The sequence below is a fragment of the Tympanuchus pallidicinctus genome, unplaced genomic scaffold (genome assembly GCF_026119805.1).
Source record: "Tympanuchus pallidicinctus isolate F22 unplaced genomic scaffold, pur_lepc_1.0 scaffold26, whole genome shotgun sequence".
Taxonomy (NCBI): Eukaryota; Metazoa; Chordata; class Aves; order Galliformes; family Phasianidae; genus Tympanuchus; species Tympanuchus pallidicinctus.
Window position 1 is genome coordinate 69,934 of NW_026294743.1, and position 20,084 is coordinate 90,017.

General features: G+C 44.2%; 1 protein-coding gene across 2 annotated transcripts in view; it reads right to left on the bottom strand.

Annotated features, from left to right (window-relative positions):
* The window catches only part of FHDC1 (FH2 domain containing 1), a 32,779-nt gene extending 13,122 nt beyond the window's left edge, over positions 1-19,657 (bottom strand). The window contains exons 1-6 of one of the 2 annotated variants that reach the window (XM_052690232.1): positions 19,574-19,657; positions 16,292-16,835; positions 10,668-10,729; positions 9,931-10,033; positions 1,475-1,560; positions 1,291-1,391 (exon numbers count right to left, since the gene is read on the bottom strand). In XM_052690232.1, coding sequence (XP_052546192.1) covers positions 1,291-1,391; positions 1,475-1,560; positions 9,931-10,033; positions 10,668-10,729; positions 16,292-16,732 — 793 coding nt within the window. In that variant the 5' untranslated portion in view covers positions 16,733-16,835; positions 19,574-19,657. Of the gene's footprint in view, positions 1-1,290; positions 1,392-1,474; positions 1,561-9,930; positions 10,034-10,667; positions 10,730-16,291; positions 16,836-19,225; positions 19,345-19,573 lie in introns of those variants that run through there. The other variant, XM_052690231.1, reaches the window with a different exon arrangement.
* Positions 19,658-20,084: the final 427 nt, after the last annotated feature.

Sequence of the window (20,084 nt, forward strand, 5' to 3'; positions counted from 1 at the left end):
TGCAGGCTAGATGAGAATCCACCAAGCTATTTAGACCATTTTAACCCTGAGTGATTATCAGCGTTAGAATTTAAGTAAATGTTCTCTCAGCTTAATTACAAGGAAAGAAACCTGGTAGATAGGAATAGAAAAGTAGACAGAATTCCTAAACAACTTCAGGCTATCAACAAACCCTGAAGTGCAAAGACCAAATGGAGAAGCGCACACGAGTTCGAGTGGACTCAAAACAGGGAAGCTCAGTCTGATTTGCATGACTGGCCTGATGAAGGAGTTGGAGACCAAAGTGTCTCGTCTGGAGGGAATGAATTCATCAGTTCCCAAATGTCCTGGGTGAAGGACATGAAGGACAATAGGGTGCGGCTGCTTTAATGCACAACATATTCCATCACATGTATCTGTTGCTCAAAACAAAGTACAACAATTTCAATGAGCTCCCAATAAAAGGTCAAACTCAAACCTCAGCTTAAGGTAAGGGATGCTTTCCTGAGACAGGAGGATCAGTCTAATCCCCGCTGTTGGGAAGAACACAACAATTTTTTCCCCTTTTCCATCACTAGAAATGACTACCCTAAGCACTAGTGCTCATAGTTGAATTATTTTTACTACTGTGCCTTTCTGCCCTACTAGAAGTAGTTTAGATAATATCACTGAATTTACCAGCAGGAAGCAGGACTTTCATACTGAGGAAAAAGACAAATAGGTAGCTCACGGTGTCTGAAAAGGTTGGTATTAATAATAAACAAAATTAAGAAATGAGTAATTATCATGCAGAGTACAAGACACCAGTTGGAACATTTCAAAGCTTGTGAAATGCAGAGAATATAAATTCAACAGAAATAGTTTTTAGCTCATCAATACTGCAATCTCAAAAGGCAACTGCATATAGAGAAATTTCAAAACTATACAGTGATTTTCACTGTACATCTCTGAATGTGAGCAAAGAAGAGTAATGACTGGAGTCAGCCACAGTGTCAGTGATGCATGAATGAGCAAACTGCAGTCAAAAGACAATGGCTTGCCCTACTTTAGTCATGGACACTTTGGGTTCTGTTGGTACGAGATACACTGTTAGTATCTTTGGTCACGAACTAGTGAGTCCAAGGTCTCCAGACTTTTTATTTTGGAAGCAAAGATTCACCAGGCACACCCTGATGGCGTTTGTCAGAGGGGAGTTAGCTTCTTTTTAATAGCCAAGGTACCTGAAATTCAAGCTCTCGTCTTCATAATGCAGACTAATTAACATGCTAACAAAAACAAGAGTATTATACGTGTCCCAACATGCTTAATTACCTTTTGTTGCCTGTCTTATAATTTTCATGTCATCCTGTAGAGAAGCACAGGAGGGTGAGAACTCCCTCTCTAACACCATGGCTTCAATCCTAAGAGCATAGCTGGAGTACACAAACAAAGAGGTTTAGAACTGACAGCCAAAAGAGAATACATAATGAACAAAATAAACCTAGGATCTCCTTACTTTGGCACCTGGATTAGTAAATACATGAAGGAATCAGCTTGAGATAGTTTTGATACATCTCCATCAAAGGCTTTTAATTTCTTCACCTGGAAAAGAAAAAAAAAAAAAACACTAGCAAAAAGTCTTATGGAAGATCAAGATTAACTTGATTCTGGAAGGAAACACCCAGAAAAACAGTAAATTTAGCAAGAGTTGAGAGTGTGCTCAATGATTTCATTGCCCAAAGTCCTGTAATTTGCACACATGGTAATCAGAAAAAAAAAAATAAAACCAGTAACATCACTCTCCTCCTAAATACCTAGCTAGATAATCTGATGGAATAAACCATCACTCTGTCACTCATCCACGTCCCCAGCTATTCCTCCATACTCATATTCACTCAGTGTAAAAAAGAATGATTGGCCTCTTCACTACGTTTAGAACACCCTGTTTGTCAATGTCCCCAAGAAAGTTGGCTCTTTTCTGTCTCACTGGTCCATTTGCCATTCTCTAGCTGAATTTTTGTTCTGTCAGAAAATAGCTGCTTAAGTGATGATCTGAAAAATGATTCTCAACTGTCCAACAACTATGATATACACTTGGGCATAATCTAAAGTATTGTGTATTTTAAAGCAAATCGTGTTCAGCATTTTCAGCAAAGGACAGACTAAGTCTCTTTGGCACAGTGCAGCTGTCTCCCAGATACCTGATTCAACCATCTCGTCTAAAACTCCCTTAAAGGGTAAAACTTCATGCTCTTGAGTTTTTTGGGTTTGGTTTTTTTTTTTTCATTCCCACGAAATAATTTAACAAGAAATGCAAGGATGCATTTTGAAGTTCTTTGTGGTCAGTGCTTTGAGAAGAACATTTACATGTTAAGGAAATATCAGTGCATTCATTTTGCCAATCTTCCCTCCCAGCTCCACGAAAATCCATATATTTGCATGATCTACAAGCCACTCATCTGCCCACGTACTTAGTATTTGTTTATACTGAAGAAATGGAATATATATGCACATATATTTAAGTATAACTGGAATTTCTTCCACATTTCCCAACACAGCAATCACATCCAAAAGCAGAGCTCACTCACAGTTATGCCATTTCTTCATCTAACCAACTTCACATCCACTGTCAGTTACACATTTCCACTGATCTACACATCAGCTCACCATACTTCCCCTTTACAGTGTTACACCTAAGGCCCACCCAGATGGGCTACAGTTTGAAGAAGCACATTCAGGTACAGCATATGCAGGAACACTACATCAGGACATCAATAGTTTCCAAGCTGCTCAGATTTAGCCAGATACCAATGAGTTCTTTTAAACATCAGGTTCCAAATTAATCACTTATTTTTCTGTTTTCACGGTGTTAAAAATTCAAAATAAATAAATAAGTTATATATTAACTTTATAACTTTATATATATAAGTTACATATATAAATAACATGGAGGAGAACATGCTATACTAAATCAGAAATTTAAGATGAGTTCTGGAAAAACAGAATAAAGGGATTTTTAAATCACTTCGTCCTGCTTCACGTATATTCTTTTTCCATACCATACAATACTAGAATTTTTGAGAGCGTATTAGTAAAGAGAAGACAAACATTGGAAATTGGATCTGGAATAATAAAATTTCTTTTTCATACTTTAAAACAAATTAAGAAAAGAAACCCACTAGTGACAGAAAAGGAGAATTCTACTCAAAAGAGCTATTTTTATTCAGGCTATCTAACTTGATTTCCTTACCTGCCATTTAACTCAAGATACTCAGACAAAAGCTCCTTCTAAAGATAAACTGCATGCCATTTATTTGAGGCCTGAGAAAAGCCCTAATTAACAGAGGCACTCAAGAAGCCTGCCAACGAAAAACAGGAAAGACCAGACCTGACATCCTTGATATTTCTAAGGTGTTAAAATACGCAAGAAACAAGACAAACACTTTTTCCCTCCATTATGAAGTGGTGGAGGAGAAATAGTAGATATCTTGAGATTTGCATGGGTGGTTCTTTAACCTTCCCAAAAAACAGTGGTCTACCTGTTAAACAACAAAACCTGCAAGTTATCTAACTTTAAGTGAAGACGTTGCAAAAACAAAAGTTTGCCTTAAGATGACACAAGCATTTAGGTTTTAAGAGGAAAAGAGAAAAGAAGTACAACACCACCCACAAATCACTAAGATCAAGATCAGGTAACCACAGTCATTTATAGAAAGGTATAATTTTAAGATTTAAATGCACAAGAAGTAAAAAAAGAAAAGAAAAGGAAAAAAAAAAAAAAGTCCTGAGATATTCACATAAATATTAACTTACTCATGCTGCCTGTAATACATTTACATTTTGACAGTACTTTCTTTTGACAATAAGTAGCCACCAATGTTATCTACGTGAAATGTTAATGGTGCAGCGTGAACTTTGTTTCCTGAGATTTGAACACTGAAGCATTTTATGGACACTGGATGAAATTCACTTTCTATCAACCCATAGTAGGAAAAATGACTGGAGAGATATGAATGAATCTACCCAGAGGAATTTGCTGATACAAGCAAAATGAAAGACATTAACAGCTTTCTGATCGGAATAAAAACAGCTGCTTTCTGATCGGAATAAAAATAAAATAAAATAAGTAATAACAATAAAAAAGGCAGATGAGTGAGGTGATTTCTTGCACTTAAATCGTCTGGATGTGAGACTGAATCCTATGTTAACTCCATCTTAAAACTCTAAAAACTTAGGGGAATGGGTAAGGTCAGGTACGTAAACTTTTTCAGAATCATTAAGGTTGGAAAAGATCACTAAGATCACTTAGTCCAGCCACCAACCCATCCCCACCATACCCATTAACCATGTCCCTCAGTGCCACATCCATATTGTTTGAACACCTCTGGGTGACTCCCCCACCTGCCCAGGCATCTTGTGCCAGTGTCTCACTGCTCTGAGAAGAAATGTTTTCTAATATCCAACCTGAACCTTCCCTGGTATACAACTGAAGGCCATTCCTTCTCATTCTATCATTTGCGTGCATTTCCTCCCTACAATAGATTTCACAATCAAAAAAGATCAGTTCTTCCACCTCTTCCATTACGAAGCAGAAAATAAACAGTTACTTGACTTAACTGACACTACCTAAAACTAAACAAACAACTTCTTGAACCCCAAAGCTAAAAATGACTCAAATGGACTTTGGATAGCTGCCCTTCGTCTTCCAAGGGAGGCTGCACAGACACCCATGGGGGCTGCCTCTTCTCTCTGCAGACATGTTGTCTAGTTCTTCTTAAAGAGAACCAAGATTGCCCAATGGCTCCCACAAGTGGGATACCAACCACGACTAGGAAGTGCTAAGAAACTATGGGTATTGACAACAATGTTGTCATTAATCATGTTAAAAGATAAAACAGGTTTATAATTAGCGCAAGAACACAAAAGAGCTTAAAAAAAAAATGTGGTTTATTTTAAAGTTACAATGAATAACTCATACTTTTCTAGCCTTGACCTCCTCTCACAAAGCATAACAAAATCTTTTCCACAACAGTAGCAACCACGTAACAAGATACAGCAGCGTAATGCATACATGCAGGACAGCCTAATTATATCATATGCTCATCTCTGTATTACTCAAATTGGGCAAAGAGCTACTAATTTTTTTTTTTCATTATATTTGTATATGGAATAAGCATTTGCACTGTCCATGCATGCCCGTGCACATTAAGTCAGATTTTAGATACAGGAGGTTTCTCACGTAAGTAATTTGCTTCATTCTAAAAGTAGTTATGAAACACTGAAAGCCTGACCTTTTAATTGATTTGTAATTGGAGTAAATATGTCCATTGCAAATATCTCATCATTCCTCACAGATAGAAAAGCTACTGCGCTCCTGCCTCTCAAGTTCTCAGACATTTTTCAGTTACCAGCAGTACTCACAAGCAGCAGGATTTAACTTTGAGGCACAAAACAGGTACGTTGCACTCCTAACCAGAGACCCACTATCTCTGAAGTAGAGTATAAGCTAGCACAAAACTCATCCCAATATCAGCCCGTAAATAAATATCTCCCCACATGTCAACCAAGTAAGAGAATGATTCCCCATATTTAAAATAAATAAAGGCAAGCGCAGTGGTCCTGAGGAGTAAACATGTTCCCTGCTGTTGGCTTTGAGTGCGGTGACTTTGTTTTGTTTTTATTACTTCCATGTGATTGCAAATACAAATGGGCACTAGAGAAAAACGTAAGTGAAAAACACCAAAACTCAAGAATGAATCACTGAGAAATTAAAACACAAGGGCACGTGCAAAAGCAGCTAATGTATTAGGTGGTGAGATACCACAAGGCTTATGTCCAGGTAGTGGCACACCTCTCTCAGCTAATGGTAAAAACAAACTGCAAAAAACCTGTAGTGAAAAAAGGTGAAAAAAGGAAGAAGGAATGAAAAATCTGAAGGATGGCTAGCCATGTACACCACTGGCTGAATAAAGAAAGAGGAGACAGTTATTATACAAACATGGCACTAAAAGTGTAGAGCTGACAGACAGAAAACAGCCCAGTAGAGCAGGTGACAGATGACTCGGGTTTTAAAACAGAATGTAAGAGCAAAGGACAGACTTGAAACACTGTGAAGGAAGAGTTGATAACCTGGGCGTGCATTATGGGTGAGCTCATTAGCAGTATAACACACTGGATATTTAAAATACAAATTCTGGCTATTCTAGCTTATTAAACACTGGACTCCCTCAATTTTTTCCAGTCTGGGCCTGCTGAACAGCGCAATGATGTGCAAATAAAAGAAGCTAAAAGCTTCTCTGCTTTGGAAAGGATGCCAGTAAGTGACAGCTGTCAGCTGTTCTGACAGGAGGCAATTAAAAGACATATCTAGGAATCTATTCAGAAGTAACACAAAAGAGAAGGCTGTTGCTTCATCTATGACATAGGCTCCTTGGAAAACAGTAAGTGCTGGAAAAGGGGTTAAGCAGAGGAGATTCCAAATAGACATTTCCTCCTCTTACAAAACTGCTAATCACGGTAAGGCACAAACAGCAGGATTTCTAACAAGGCTCGCAATAACAGTGAGCATATCAAGAAACATTTAGACCTCTCCTTGGTCTATTTTTTTAGCCACTCCACTGTGGCTGCTCTGGTGCCATTCACAGCCCCAAACAGAACATGGAATGGAACCCTGTAGCAAGATCTGGGTTTGCCAGCTTCAAGAACTTGTCAAGCTTTTCAAATTAAACATTTGAAAATTCCTCAGCATTTTCAGTATGACAGAAGGGCTTCACAGCACTGCCAATATTTTAATAACAGACAAAGACAACCAGCAAAGAGCCTCCATTTGCCACTTACACAACCATTCCAAGAGTTTTCATAGCTAAGAAAAGAGCAGAAAATTCCCGGTACTGACACCCATTTCTACATGTAAAGAGTTGCCACAGTACAGTTCTGCAAAAAGAATAATCTTAAAGACAACAGAGGGTAAGGCTATTTGTTTGCCTGGGTGTTTAGCTCCCATTTTCAGAAGGCTGTTTCATCTCAAAGACACTGGAATGCCTCTGCCAGGTGAGATAATATGGACTGAAATGGTATAAAATGGGTCGCGTACGCCAAACCAGTGACTGGGATAACATTGAGGTAATGTGACTTCATAGCATAACACTTCCAGATAAGATAAGATTAGAGTATAAAGCTGTGTTTATCCACACTAGATAATCTGCAAAGGCTGTTGGTCAAAATGTAGGAATGAGCCGTCCAGAGCTGCCCTGCCTCCAGCTATGACCAGGAATGGTGCTCCTCCCTCTCTGCTTTCACTTTGTCAGACCAAAGGTTTATAGTAACATATAAAAGAAAGAAGACAGCTCCAAACACACTGCTATCAGGGTGGAGCATATGCCTGGCAGAGGGTACTTGGACCTCATTCCAACCTGCAAGACAACTGTGCTGCTGGGAAACGCGACTTCAATAGCTGAGCTGCTGGAATGAGTATGCAAAGGGGAACTGCAGAAGGACACCCATGGTCATACCAGGACAGGTTTAGAACTGGTAAATGAATAAAAGCTATCTGTCTGCCTAGGCTCTGCTCATAGTAATTCTTAACTCCTACAACAATAGAGCAGAGAATGGGAAGTATTCAGGGGTAATCCCAGAGACACCTGGCTGAGTACAGGTGCAACGCTCTGTAGGACACGCCAATGACAGTACTGTGCCAAAGCTGTCATGTGGACCACTAGATTGAAAAGAATTGGTGAACTATTAAACCAGATAGGGAACACCAGAACAAATAGCATCCCTTCATCTAATATCTCAAGTGATTTGGGATTATTTCCTTGTATGTACCATTCTGACACCTTCCCCTTAAAAAACTGTGAAAAAATATTTCAGGGCATAAATATTCCAGAATTCAGATTAGGAAGCAGATAATAAATTCAAAAAAAGAAGAAAGCATGCAAGGAGAACGATGAAAATCAATTTAGAAGAAAAAAAAAAAAAAACAAAAAACAACAAGACAAACAACAAAAGCTCTAAGGCATCTAAAGAGAAGGATTTTTTTCAACCGACTACACTAAAATTCCAGGAGCCAGAAGTAGCAAATGAGTTACAGGGCCCACTTACTCTTCAAGAAACTGCATTATGAGGACATGAAGGCACTGAAACACCTTTCCATTCCAACAGCAGCAATAGTCCATCACATGACATCTCCCTGCCCTGCCCCAGTTCTAGCTGTGGTGTTTCACAGAGCTTTCCACAATGCAGTGAAAGTTCCCAGTGAAACAATTAAAGGGAGAATAACAGTGGGGAAAGGGGTCTTTCCTTTTCCTGACAGTGAGCGAAGAGATCTCTGAAGCATGGAACTAATGACATACAATACAAATATTTGCACACAGGGAACAAACTTCTCAGCCTTCCCTTGAGAACAGCAATACATCTAACACTTAATGCCCTGTGATTTCTCATACTCCCCTACACCACAAAATCTCTTCTATTCATTCATCAAACGTCTCCATAAAAGCACTTCTTAAGTGCTCTGGACTATCTTGATGGGTAGGCTTGTTGTCAAATTGCCTGATAGGAAATACAACACCTACATCACATTTGAGCATGCTCTTCAAAACGTTTTCTACTTGTGTTAGAATATTAACCAACTCTAGACAAGAAAGAGGAAAAGAATGAAATATACCTTCCTTTCAGTCTATTTTGCTCAGAACACAGTTAACTAGGAGTCACTTTCTCTTAAGCTCCACTGTTTTCCTCTGCCTGCCTCTTTAAGAGGAAGAAAATAAACTGTTTAAACATAGGAATATGCACTGAAATTCAAACAAAGAGGAAAGAGTGAACAGTTCGAACTCCCAAAATCACTTCTATTCTTTTTTTCAGATTACTTTTGTACTTGCTGACACCCTCCAACTTTAAGAAAAACAAAAACAAAAAACCGTTAAGAGAACAACATAACACTAATTTTTCTTTCTTATGAGATTCCTTGCAAAAACAGCTCAATTTAAGGCAATACACTAGACAGTTTCTGTGTGTCAGACTGGATCTGAGATTTGCTGGGAAACACCGCTTGGACCGTATGACCTTGAAGTGGTAAAGTGTGCGTGCATTGAGGTTGATCTATGAGTGGATGTTAACTAGCAATTTCCCGGGTTTCAGTCACTGCTTTGATGTGAAGCAAACAAGCAATTCTAATGTTAATTTTCTCAAATCTGTGGTATACATTTCTCTCGAGTACGTACTAATGGGTCAGTGTAAATACATGAACAGACAAGGAACTGTGCATCATTAAGCAGGGCTTCACCTCCTTAGTCATCTGAATGGGCTTGAAGGGTGGGACCGGGAGGGGAGAAAGCAGCACCTGTATCTGCGCGGTATCATGGCCTAGGGACAGAGCAGAACGCGCTGCTGGTGATTCTGTGTCTGCTACCAGGTCTCCTTTGGAGCACAGAGCAATGTTTGCAAGTTCTATGGCTGCTGCACAGAGAAGCCTTTCTGCACTTGTTGGAACCCAGTGATCCAGGCCAAGGAGCCAAGAGATCCCATATGCACCAAACAAGCAGCAAACCAGAAGAGAGAACAGCAGAGGGCTGCTCATATGCAACAGGGAACCATAAGGCAGATGCCAAAGAAGTAAAGCTTAATTTGTTTGCATTAGGATATACTTTGATTCTGAGTTTTCTACTCTGCACCCAGGAGCATTCCAATTCTTGGTAAAATATTTAAGGGACACAAACTCCCAAGGGACATCAGAGAAACAAAAATACTTTCTTTAAGCAGTGCCTCGAAGGTAGGAGAAGTTACTAGATGTGAAGGGAACAACTATGTTGCAACTTCCATACCAAGTGTAAAACACAGATTAAACCTCACTCTTGGTGGTTTCCTACACCTGAACTCAAGGTGACTTTACATCAAAATAAAACACTTCATGTTGGAATGCCAGGCAATAGCATTCTGCAATGAAAATAAGCTCCATGCAAAACTATCATTTACCTCCTCTGCTTCTGGTAATAATTTAAGGAATTCATTCAGCAATTCAGAAGCGTAGGGCTCACTTCTTCCATGATAAATATCTTCAATGATGGATTCAGCAGACCTGGAAAAAACAATGGAGTATTCACATTTCTAACACTGGTAGGGCAAATAGTCACATAAATTGAAAAAAAAAACCAACCCATGCCTGTGCTACTCAAAGGGATTATAATGAGGTTATCAGTAATGGTGTTCACAGTAGTATTATTCTAACACTGCTTTCAGCGATGCCTTTACAAGAGGGTAACAACAGTGAATAAAGATAGCACTGAAACAGCTTACTCAAAAAAAAAAAAAAAAAAAAAAAAAAAAAAAAAAAAAAATCCTCACCTCTCTTTTAACCCTGTCCCAGTTGAAACCAGGACAAACCCCTTTTTTATTAACTCTTTATAATGAAATAAAGGCAATGAAAAGAAGCTTTCATGCAGTATTACATGATATATGTGGGATTCATTGAACTGCACCTGAAAACTCACTTCAACTGGTTAACAAAAACAAAATCTGGATGTCTGGGTCTAAATGATAATGGCACTCAAAGCATTAGCACACATTAGCACACAAATTCAAGATGTAGTCACTTATGACAACTCTTATAGAGCTGCTAACTCTGTAAGAGCAGAGCATGGTATACTCTACATTTGATGACAACTACAGAGATTAGTTTGCACTTGCACCAAGGAAAAAAACCCAAATCTTACTTTTTGAATTGTTTGAGAAATATTCCAATGTTCATACTTCGTTTTGCATCCAAAATGGAAACCTGAGAGAGAGAAAGAGATTCATCAACCAATATCTAAGAGAAGAGCATACAATGCAGGTGTCATTCCTTAACAAGCAGCAGATAATTGCACATGGTTATCATCAAATCATAAGCAAAATGACTACAGAGTGATTTCTAAGCAACAAAGACCACGTATTACAGAACCAGTTTTTTTTTACCTGGGAAATTGATTGCCTACCCACAGTGCCTTTTTTCAAGCTAAGTGTAAAAACTTAACAACACTTACAGAAGGAAGGAATCAAATTCTATTTCATTACAAAGCAAAACTCATTTCTTATTTCATAACGTTGTACCTATGAAACATTGCTCATCAAGCAGTACGTTGTACTGAATTTGAAGGTCGTGCAGTCAGCTGGCATCACACCCCCAAATGCGTGTATTTCAGGAATTATGCAACAAATATAAGGATGGACTTTCTCTACACAGCTCTGATTTAATTCACATCAACGGTCACGTTGAGCAAACAGAAAAATCAATCATTCAACCCCGAATCAAAACCTCAGACAGATGACATTCAAATCTATGTGCATTATCCAAAATGAAACCAGGAGACCACAATAAAATAGTAGCCTCCCTTTACACTGATGATTCACCAGAGAAAAAGACTTTTTCTTACTCTAACAGCATACATGTGAAAACCTGAGACGAAAGGCACTTTTAAAGAATCACGTCCTTAAGATTAACACAGTCAGAGCTATTTTGTGGCACAAAAATCGTGAGGTTTAGGAGGACAAGAGCACTGTTACATGTTGACAGTACCACCCAACTGCTACAATAAATCAACGCAGTACACAAAGATGTTCAAGACTGTTGGTGGGCTCACGTGATGTTTGAGGTTTTGACAAGCAAAAAGGTGCTCCGTGACAGTGTAACGCTTGGAAATACGTCTGTAAATGAAAAGCTGGCAATGTCAAGGCATTGAACCAGCCCACAGTCAGCTGGTTAGTGAAAATGCAGGTATGGTTCATGTGCTATCCCCAGCGTACTACAGACTAACTCTAGGAGACAGCCTCCTTAGGTGCTGCAAGTAAATGAACCTAATATAAAAGTTTTCCAAAATGTTGCAATTTCCTCTCTTTTGAAACTGGTAAAGACTGGAGAACAGAAGAGACACGAGAGTATTCCATTAGATAATTCCTACTAGAACAGTTTCAATTAGCTAACTGTCAGCCTGAAACCCTTCAATTTTAGCATTTGCAAAGATAAGAGGACAGATTGTGGTTTACTCTCTTCTTATCTCGGGAGCTGAGGCCCCCAGATCATTAAGGAAAGCCCCTTACATAGGGCAGGTTCAGCTATCTCTTCCCTCACAGTATTCTAATCTTTTTTCAAATGCAGAGACCTCTCAGTGACCTCTGCAGCCCCAGCCTCTAATTGCTCTGCTCACTGCAAATGCTCTGATTTCCCTGCACTAGTTTAAGCCTGCAAGTTCTGCCACTATCATTTTAGCTTTGGGCTCGGTTTTTGCTCTTAAAGCAAATTCAGAATTAATCTTCTGTACATGCTTGCAGTCACTAACCACCACGCTAACCATTTCCTGGGAAAACTCCTGCTTTCCATGGCACTGCTCAGGTGTACGGGACAACCTCAAATCAAACTAGAGAACTTTTTCATGTCTTCCCTTGAAGATAAAGAACAGATTATAAGATATTCAGCTAAATCTGCCTTATCAGCACAACATGTCAGAACTGTCTTTACTGTAAGTACAAGGACCTTTTTGCTCTGGGTGTGTACTCAAGATTTTCATACTTTCTATTTCAAGCACACAATCAATAAGTGTACGGCTCACTTTTCAGTCATTCCTTACTTGCTGTCCACTTGAAGATTAACAAATGTTTGAAAAAGCTGACATTATTCTGCTGTCTTCCATAAGTTTCCAGATGGGAATGTGAGGACAATGTGAAGGGGGACTCAGCAGGTACACCATAAATACATGCTCCTATCCGTGCACAGCACTTTCCACCTCATGTTCCACAGCACCATGCTACCTATCAGATTCAGAAGCTTCCCCACCGAACTTCCATTTCAATTTGTCCTTGCAGAAAGCTGCCTGCACGTTGTTTCCTCCCAAGTGCTTTTTACCCTTCAAACATGACCTTAGCTTCTGAGAAAGTCTACTCCTATCTCCTGCTCATACACACCTTCAGTGCTGGTGCCAGCACCCAGGCTCTGCAGCTCACTGGGCACTTCTGCAAGCCACCAAATCACACTGAAATAGCAGAAAAATGTTCCAGTAGAAAACAAACAAAAATCCCCGACAGCATGGTACCAAGCAGCAGATCAGTTCACAGAGGGCCCGAGGATGACCAAAGGCAGCAAGTAGATGAGGAACTGGAGCTGAGGGCTGGCACAGGGCAGTGCAGCTCGCTGGGTGGCCACCAGCCCTCCTGCCCCCCGCTGCCAGGATGGCCGCAGCCTGGGAAAGCAGGTGCTGCACTGCTCCCAACCGTGGGGAAAGTAATTTGCACTTGGTGTGTAAACATAATTCTACAACCCCTGTTTTTCAGACTCAAATTACGTGAAACCATAGGGGCAAATTAAGCTCTTAGGGAAACATGTTAATTAATCTCCTAAGGGTTTGAGGAAGGCTTGTTTATGGAAAGGAAAGCGTGTGTTGGAGGAGTTGGTCTCAAATCTCAAAGAGGCTTCTGTTATAATGATGATGTTTAGTAGTGAGCCTCCAGAACTGAGATTCCAAAACCTGAACCTCCAGATGAGGTAACTCATCTGCCTGTGTAAAGCACCAGGGAGTCAGGAACTAAAAGGACATGCAGGGTAAGAGAAGGCTTCTTCCAGAACTGCCCACAATTGTATGACTTTTATGCAGGAGGCACAAAACCCATTTCCCTTCTGTCTCCAGAGGAACCCTCAGCACTGGCTGCAGAGTCCATCTTCGCTGCTCCCACTGAAGGGACACTGCTATACAGAGAGCAAGGAGTCAGGGGAGCAAAGGCTCTGCCCATGCACAGGTGCATCATGCTGGACAGATTTTCTTCAGGTTTGGAACCAAGAATTCTTCAAGTTAGGCATGTGAAAATTTGCTGTTGACATACTACGGCAACTAACTAATCGCAGAATGGCTTGGGTTCAAAAGGACCTCAAAGTCCACCCAGCCCCAACCCCTGCCATGGGCAGGACTGCCCCCACCAGCTCAGGTCCCATCCAGACTAGCCTTGAGCGCCTCCAGCAATAGAGCACCGCCGCTTCCCTGGGCAGCTGTGTCAGGGCCTCACATCCTCTGATGAACTTTCTCATAACATTTAATCTAATCCTCCCCTCTTTTAGTTTAAAGACATCCCCTCTTGATCTCTGAAGAACATTTTTCGTTGCTAGACCATAAAGCACTCTCTAAAATCAACTGTGTTTTACACAGAATGATGAGAGGTGCTGAGACACGAAACACCTTCTCCACCTTCCCTTGTCAGGCTAGTGACACAACCCAGAGCAGAACCACCACCTCCTACTTTAATGCTCTGCCCACAAGATCACACTGATGCCACATGCACCTCAGCTCCTTTGCAGCTTCCCAGTGAGCCCAGGGTCACCACCATAGCACTGCCAGATGACAGAAATCACAAGGTCTGCTCCAGCCTCCATAGCGGTGCTGAACGATGGCTGCAGTAACACGCAAGCAGTTGCATAGCTGTTCTTCCACACTTGCAGTGACACATGGCTCTTTGGGATTATCTCCTTCCCTTCTTACTAAGCTGCTAGCACTGCAAAGCCCATTAACACTCGAGGCATTGCTCATCGCTGTCAGACATGCTGTTGTGGCATGCTTGACAAGGGAGCTGAGCACTTTGTCACTTCAGCAGCGCAATCAGTGCCGAGAGGCAAATCCACTGCCTCACTGCCTGCCATCTGCCAGCAGCAGCCCTGTGATGGGCCAGGCAGGCATCAAGCTGCAGGCATGCCTGGGTCCACTGCATCAGCTCTGGATGCGTGCAGAAAAGCATTAACTTATAACAAGGCAGAGGTCTGGCTCCATAGGGCCCTACCTTGGAAAGCATATATTCTGAAGACCTTTAATTTTTTCCTCTAATTCCCTCCAAGGAACCCCCAGCTTCAAGCTGTACACGAGTTCCAGAGCACAGTGGGGTCTTCTCTGCCTCCACCTACTGTACACCAGAGGCCATGTTCAGTTAATGGAATTTATTATCATTTCTAATATAGATCTTCAGCACATGTCAGCCCTGCATGGGGGCAGGTGCTTCACAGCAAGCATGCATGGATGGATGTGCATCCACACGCAGTGCAGGAAGTCCACTCACTGCAGTCTGACTCCAAGATGCACACATCTCAAGCACCGCATGCGGGCTAATGACTACCTCTGGCGATGGCCTCAATTACCTCTTCCTGATGTCAGGGTTGCAGTATACATGCCTGCTTAAATCTCCTATTACCATCTGTGTACAACAGGAACACCATCAGCACACCGAGTTCTCACGTGACCCTCACTGATTATTTTGCCATCTTCCAAATTCTGCAAGATACCATCCGCTTGCAGGCCCTATTTTTTCACTAAAAACAGTCATGCCTATTCACCCTGCGCCCTCTGTTCTCCATTTATGAGCAAACACGCACAGAGACATGCATCTGTGATTAAATCTACATTTCTATCCCCCAGTTACTTTGCAGAAAGATCACTCGAGACAATCCGGCTCAGCCTACACAAAAAGGCTGCCCCTAAGTCAGGATTTGGGTGCTAGGAAAGTCACTTCTCAGCACACTATGGAGGGTTTGAACAGCAAGCATTGGGAATGCAGCCCTCCCTACCAGACCACAAAGGAGTCTTCTGGTAATACTGCAAAGTCAAGGTTAGATCAGAGTCTGAAAAAAGCACAGTAGATGCAATAAGTAGATGCATTCACTAGCAGGAAGGCTACATTTATGAAAGTTGAAACTTTACAATTATCCCAATTAGATAGTAAATTCCCTTAACCACTGCATTAAATTTAATATCCTTGTTGTCATTTCGGTACTTCCCCTCTTGACATATACAGTACACATAACATTAACCCTTGCCATTGGATTCTCCTCCCTCCTGCCTCATACTTTTGCATTTGACAGTGCAACAGCCATTGTGGAAGTGCCATCTGTGGCACTGAGGGACATGGTTAGTGGGCATGATGGTGGTGGTTTGACGGTTGGACTAAATGATCTAAGAGGTCTTTTCCAGCCTTAAGGATTCTATGAAGAGCTAAAGAGAAAGACTGCAACACACGCATTTCACACAAAAGCTCAAGAGCTCTCCAAAAAAATTAAATAAAGCGCCTTCGGCTCCTTTCATTTCCATATACTTAAACAGGAGGCCAGAACAGCAGCACTTACACAGTTACAATAAAAAAAAGCAGTTAGCACTCTGAAAAACAGATCTGTGCCACCAAGAACAGAGCTGATCCTCCCTGTTGTCCCCCTTCCCTTCAAACCACAACACATTTGCATTAAGAACGAACTACAACAGAAAGGCCAGACGGAATTCACACCAGATATGGTGTTACATACATCACTGCGCAAAAGAGATTTTTCTTTGGTTCTTACCTCCTCTTTAGTCTCTTTAAATGAAGCTTTTAATGACCGGCTCCTCGGGTCTGGTGGCTTGGTTTCCTCCTGCTGTCCAAAGAGCTCCTCAATCGTCTTGGTGTCGATCTGGTACTGTGGCCTCGCAGCAATCGTCCAGATATTGGTTTTGCCCCGGACTTGTTCCTCAGGGATGGTTTTCCAGAAGAAACTCCTCATCCGTTTCTTCCTGCTGTGACCGTCATGCCCGTTGGTCAGCTGTGGGTGCAGAGGCAAGCTGGGCCCTGGCAGCGGGGGGGGCGGCGGGGGCAGCGGCGGAGCAGGGGGTGCCTCTGCTGGGGGGCATGGTGGCGGGGGTGGTGGGGAGGCGGCCGGCGGGTCCTCACTCATCAATCCTGCCGCCACCGAGAGAGCTCCATTCTCCTTGTCATTGGCCAGGGAGAGACAATTCATAACATGCATGTTAGGCCTCTCCGGGAGGAGAGAGCGCTACTTCCGCGGGGCTGCCTGGAGCATGGGTCACGCTGCTTCACGCGCTACTCTGCTGGTGGAGCATCTTCACAGCCTGCAGCAACAGACAGGCAACTCGGGTCAGTGACTGCATGCTGCCCCCCACACCGAAAACACAGCGCAATTCGGGCATGATAGCCATCAGCTTGACAAAGCTGCCCCTCATTGCTGATTTCAGCACCCAGGTTACCAGAGCGAATGCAGTAAGCAGGGAGAGAACTGCCCAGCACCAGAGTTTTCCACAGCTGGTAAGGGTTTTGCATCTCTCGATGAGGTTCCCTCTCAAAGCAGCAGAACAGGAATTACAACCGTTCTGAGCGGTTTTCTCACACTGCCACCTACCAAACAAAGATACTGCCGATGGCAGTGAACTCTCAATTAAGAATCCAACTTTAGTAAAAGGTACAATCCTGACAAGCTGCACCTGTCAGCTTCACTTTCCTTACACCTTTCAGAGAAAAATGACTGTATTTCATACGCAGACTAACAAAGAATGTTTTACAAAAACATTCTCAGAAACATTTGGGTATTTACTAAAAAATGAAACAAACCAAAACAAGAAGCTATCTCACAATGGAAACCGAGATAGACCTGAACAAGGAAAGTTGCTGAGCACAAAGCAATCACAGAAAACTTGCCAGAAAGAGCTGAAGTCATGCCCTGGCACCAGCACAGAGGTCTGGCAGTGGTTTGGCTACGCGTCTACTCAGCGGTGCTCATGAGGAGCTAATGGCAGTCCCGATCAATTTGACATCCGATAATGGTGACGAAAACCTTTGCTATTTCTGCCAGTGATCCATCATTAGGGTGCTCATGAGCAAACAGAGCCAGGTACGGAAACAGCCCTCGGGGCAAATTCTCTCTTGATCTGCAAAAGCCTCAGCTACACACAGCTTCTCTGAAGCCAGTGGAAATTGACACAAAACGATCCTCTTCACTTTTTCTCCCCAAAAAATGCAATAGACTCCACTTTCTCGCCTCGGATTTTCGTCTTTTTCCACCTCATATGGAAACTGTGTGACGTTTAAACCATAGGAACGATGGAAAGCATTTTAATGGCAGGGTAAAAAGGGGAAGAGCCACAAAGAAAGCAGAGCAGGATAGAGGGTTTCAAATTCAAATTAGCATTAATATCCAGCTGCTATTACAGAGCTCTGTGCTCATTCCTCTCCTCCCAACTTCATCATCACAGAGGCACAGAGGCATGAAAACGCAGGTGCAAGGTGCTGGAGAGAAATTAACCACTCAGAGCAATTAACCGTTGCATTAATTTAAAGAAATACTCAACTTGGAAAACCTTTTCTTCGTTTACCTTGGGACGCAACATGTATCCACCATCTTCCACTGACACAAAGCTGCATTCAACAGTTATTAATTCCTAACTCCAGTTCCCACGTGTTTAAGAGGAGAAAATAAAAAAAAAAAAAAAAAAGAAAGAGACAGGGAGGCAGAGCTGCCATGCCCCCGGGCAACGTGCGGGAGCCTGACTTGGAAATTTCCAACAAATCTTGAGGAGAGAAGACTCAAACCCCGAGAAAGTCAGGCCGGAGGGATGAATCACCAGTCCCAGCACCCATGCAGAGGCAGCCCCGTGGAAAGGGACCGATCTCAGCCCGAGCGCTGCGGAGTTAATGAGAGACACTCCTAGAGCAAGGAGCGGAGTGCATCAGGCAGGAAAACATCCCGACCTAGATGAGAAGGCTGATAGAGCAGAAAAGCTGTTTTCAAGCCACCGAGCCCTGCTCCACTCTAGGTGAGGCAGCTGCCAGCCCGGAGCAGGGAACGGGACGCGGCAGAGATAAGGCAGCTCCGGAGGCACGGCACGGAGAGCGGCATCCGCCGTGCCTTCAGGCAGAGACGCGGATGGCAGGACCGCGGTCTGCAGGTGCCGGCCACGGCGGGCACGGAGCTCTGCAAAGCTGCCTCCCGAGGGTCCCCTTCGCGCCCTTCAGATTGAAGGGAAGAAAGGCACTCGAGACCAAATGTTTGAGAGGTCTCAATTACGCTTCTCTACCCGGTGCTTGTTATCCAAAGTAGCCCGAGGAGCCAGAGCCCGTCCCGACTGTGCCCGTATTTGGCATAAAAGCAGCATTTCGTTTCATTGTTTCAGGCAACCTCATCTAACTTGGAAAACGCACTGTGGGAACAACTTTCTCCCCGGATCAGAAGACTGAAGCAATTCGTTTCTTAAGAAGGCGGCGGCGGCGACCGAGCAGCGCGTGGGCAGGCAGCGGCGCGCAGGTGGGGCCGAGGGGCGCCGGCACCGCGGAGCGCCGCGGGACTGCCTGCCGCACTGCCGGCACCGAGCAGCCAAGAGCGCGGCATGCGGCTCTGCGGGGCCGGGATGGGGCCCCCCTCCCCGGCGCTTCGACAGGGGGCGCGGCTCCAGCTCCTCTGTATTGGTAATAAAAAGAATTAATTCCCGCTCCCAGCCGCTTCACTCACCCTATTCCTAGGAGGGGACCCAGACCGCGCGAGGAACTCCGCTGCCCGGGGACGCCCTTACCCGATGCCGAGGTGCCGCAGCACAGAGCGGCGGCGTGGAGAGCCGCTCGGACGGAAGGACGTAGGACGGCTGCGGCACTCCGAGGCGCCCCGCGCCCGTCGCTCCCTCGCGCCCTGCCCCAACGGCCGGGCCCAGCGCCGCCTTCGCCCCCGCGGCCAAGCAGCGCCGCCCGCCGGCACCCGGCACCCCGCCCCGCTCGGCGGCCGCCCTCGCGCCGCAGCCTCGGAACCCCGGCAACGGGGCAGCGCCGAGCCCTCCGCCCCTCCGCGCGGCCCCGGTCCGCTCACCTCCGCCGGGCGGCACCACGCAGCCGGCCCCGCCACCGTCTCCTCGCATCACGCCGCCGGAGCGCAGCCGAGGGCAGCGGGCGGGGTTACGCGCACGCGCGGCGCGGGCGGGGCCGCGGCAGGTGACAGCGCGACCGGGGCGCCGCATCCCGCCGGGCTAAGGGAAAGCGAGGACCGCTGGGGAGCCGCAGCCATCCGCGCACGGGCAGGAAGCGCCGGGCTGCAGGGCGTGTAGGAGCCCCGGCAGAGACGGGGAGCGGAGCCGGGAGCGGCGGGAGGACAAAAGCACATCCAGTGCAGCTGTACCGTCATTCTTGAGCGCTGCTGCCGCCCATGGCGGTAGAAGGCGGCACATGAGAGCTGCCTTCGCCCCTGCAGGTCCCTCGCAGCTTTCCGACACGAAGCCCAGCCCCCCTGTGGCAGGGTGAGCTGCTACTCCGCTCGGAACCAGCACTGACCTTCCTCGGGAGCTCAAGGCTTCACCCGCAGGGCATTAGGAGCTTGGCCAGAT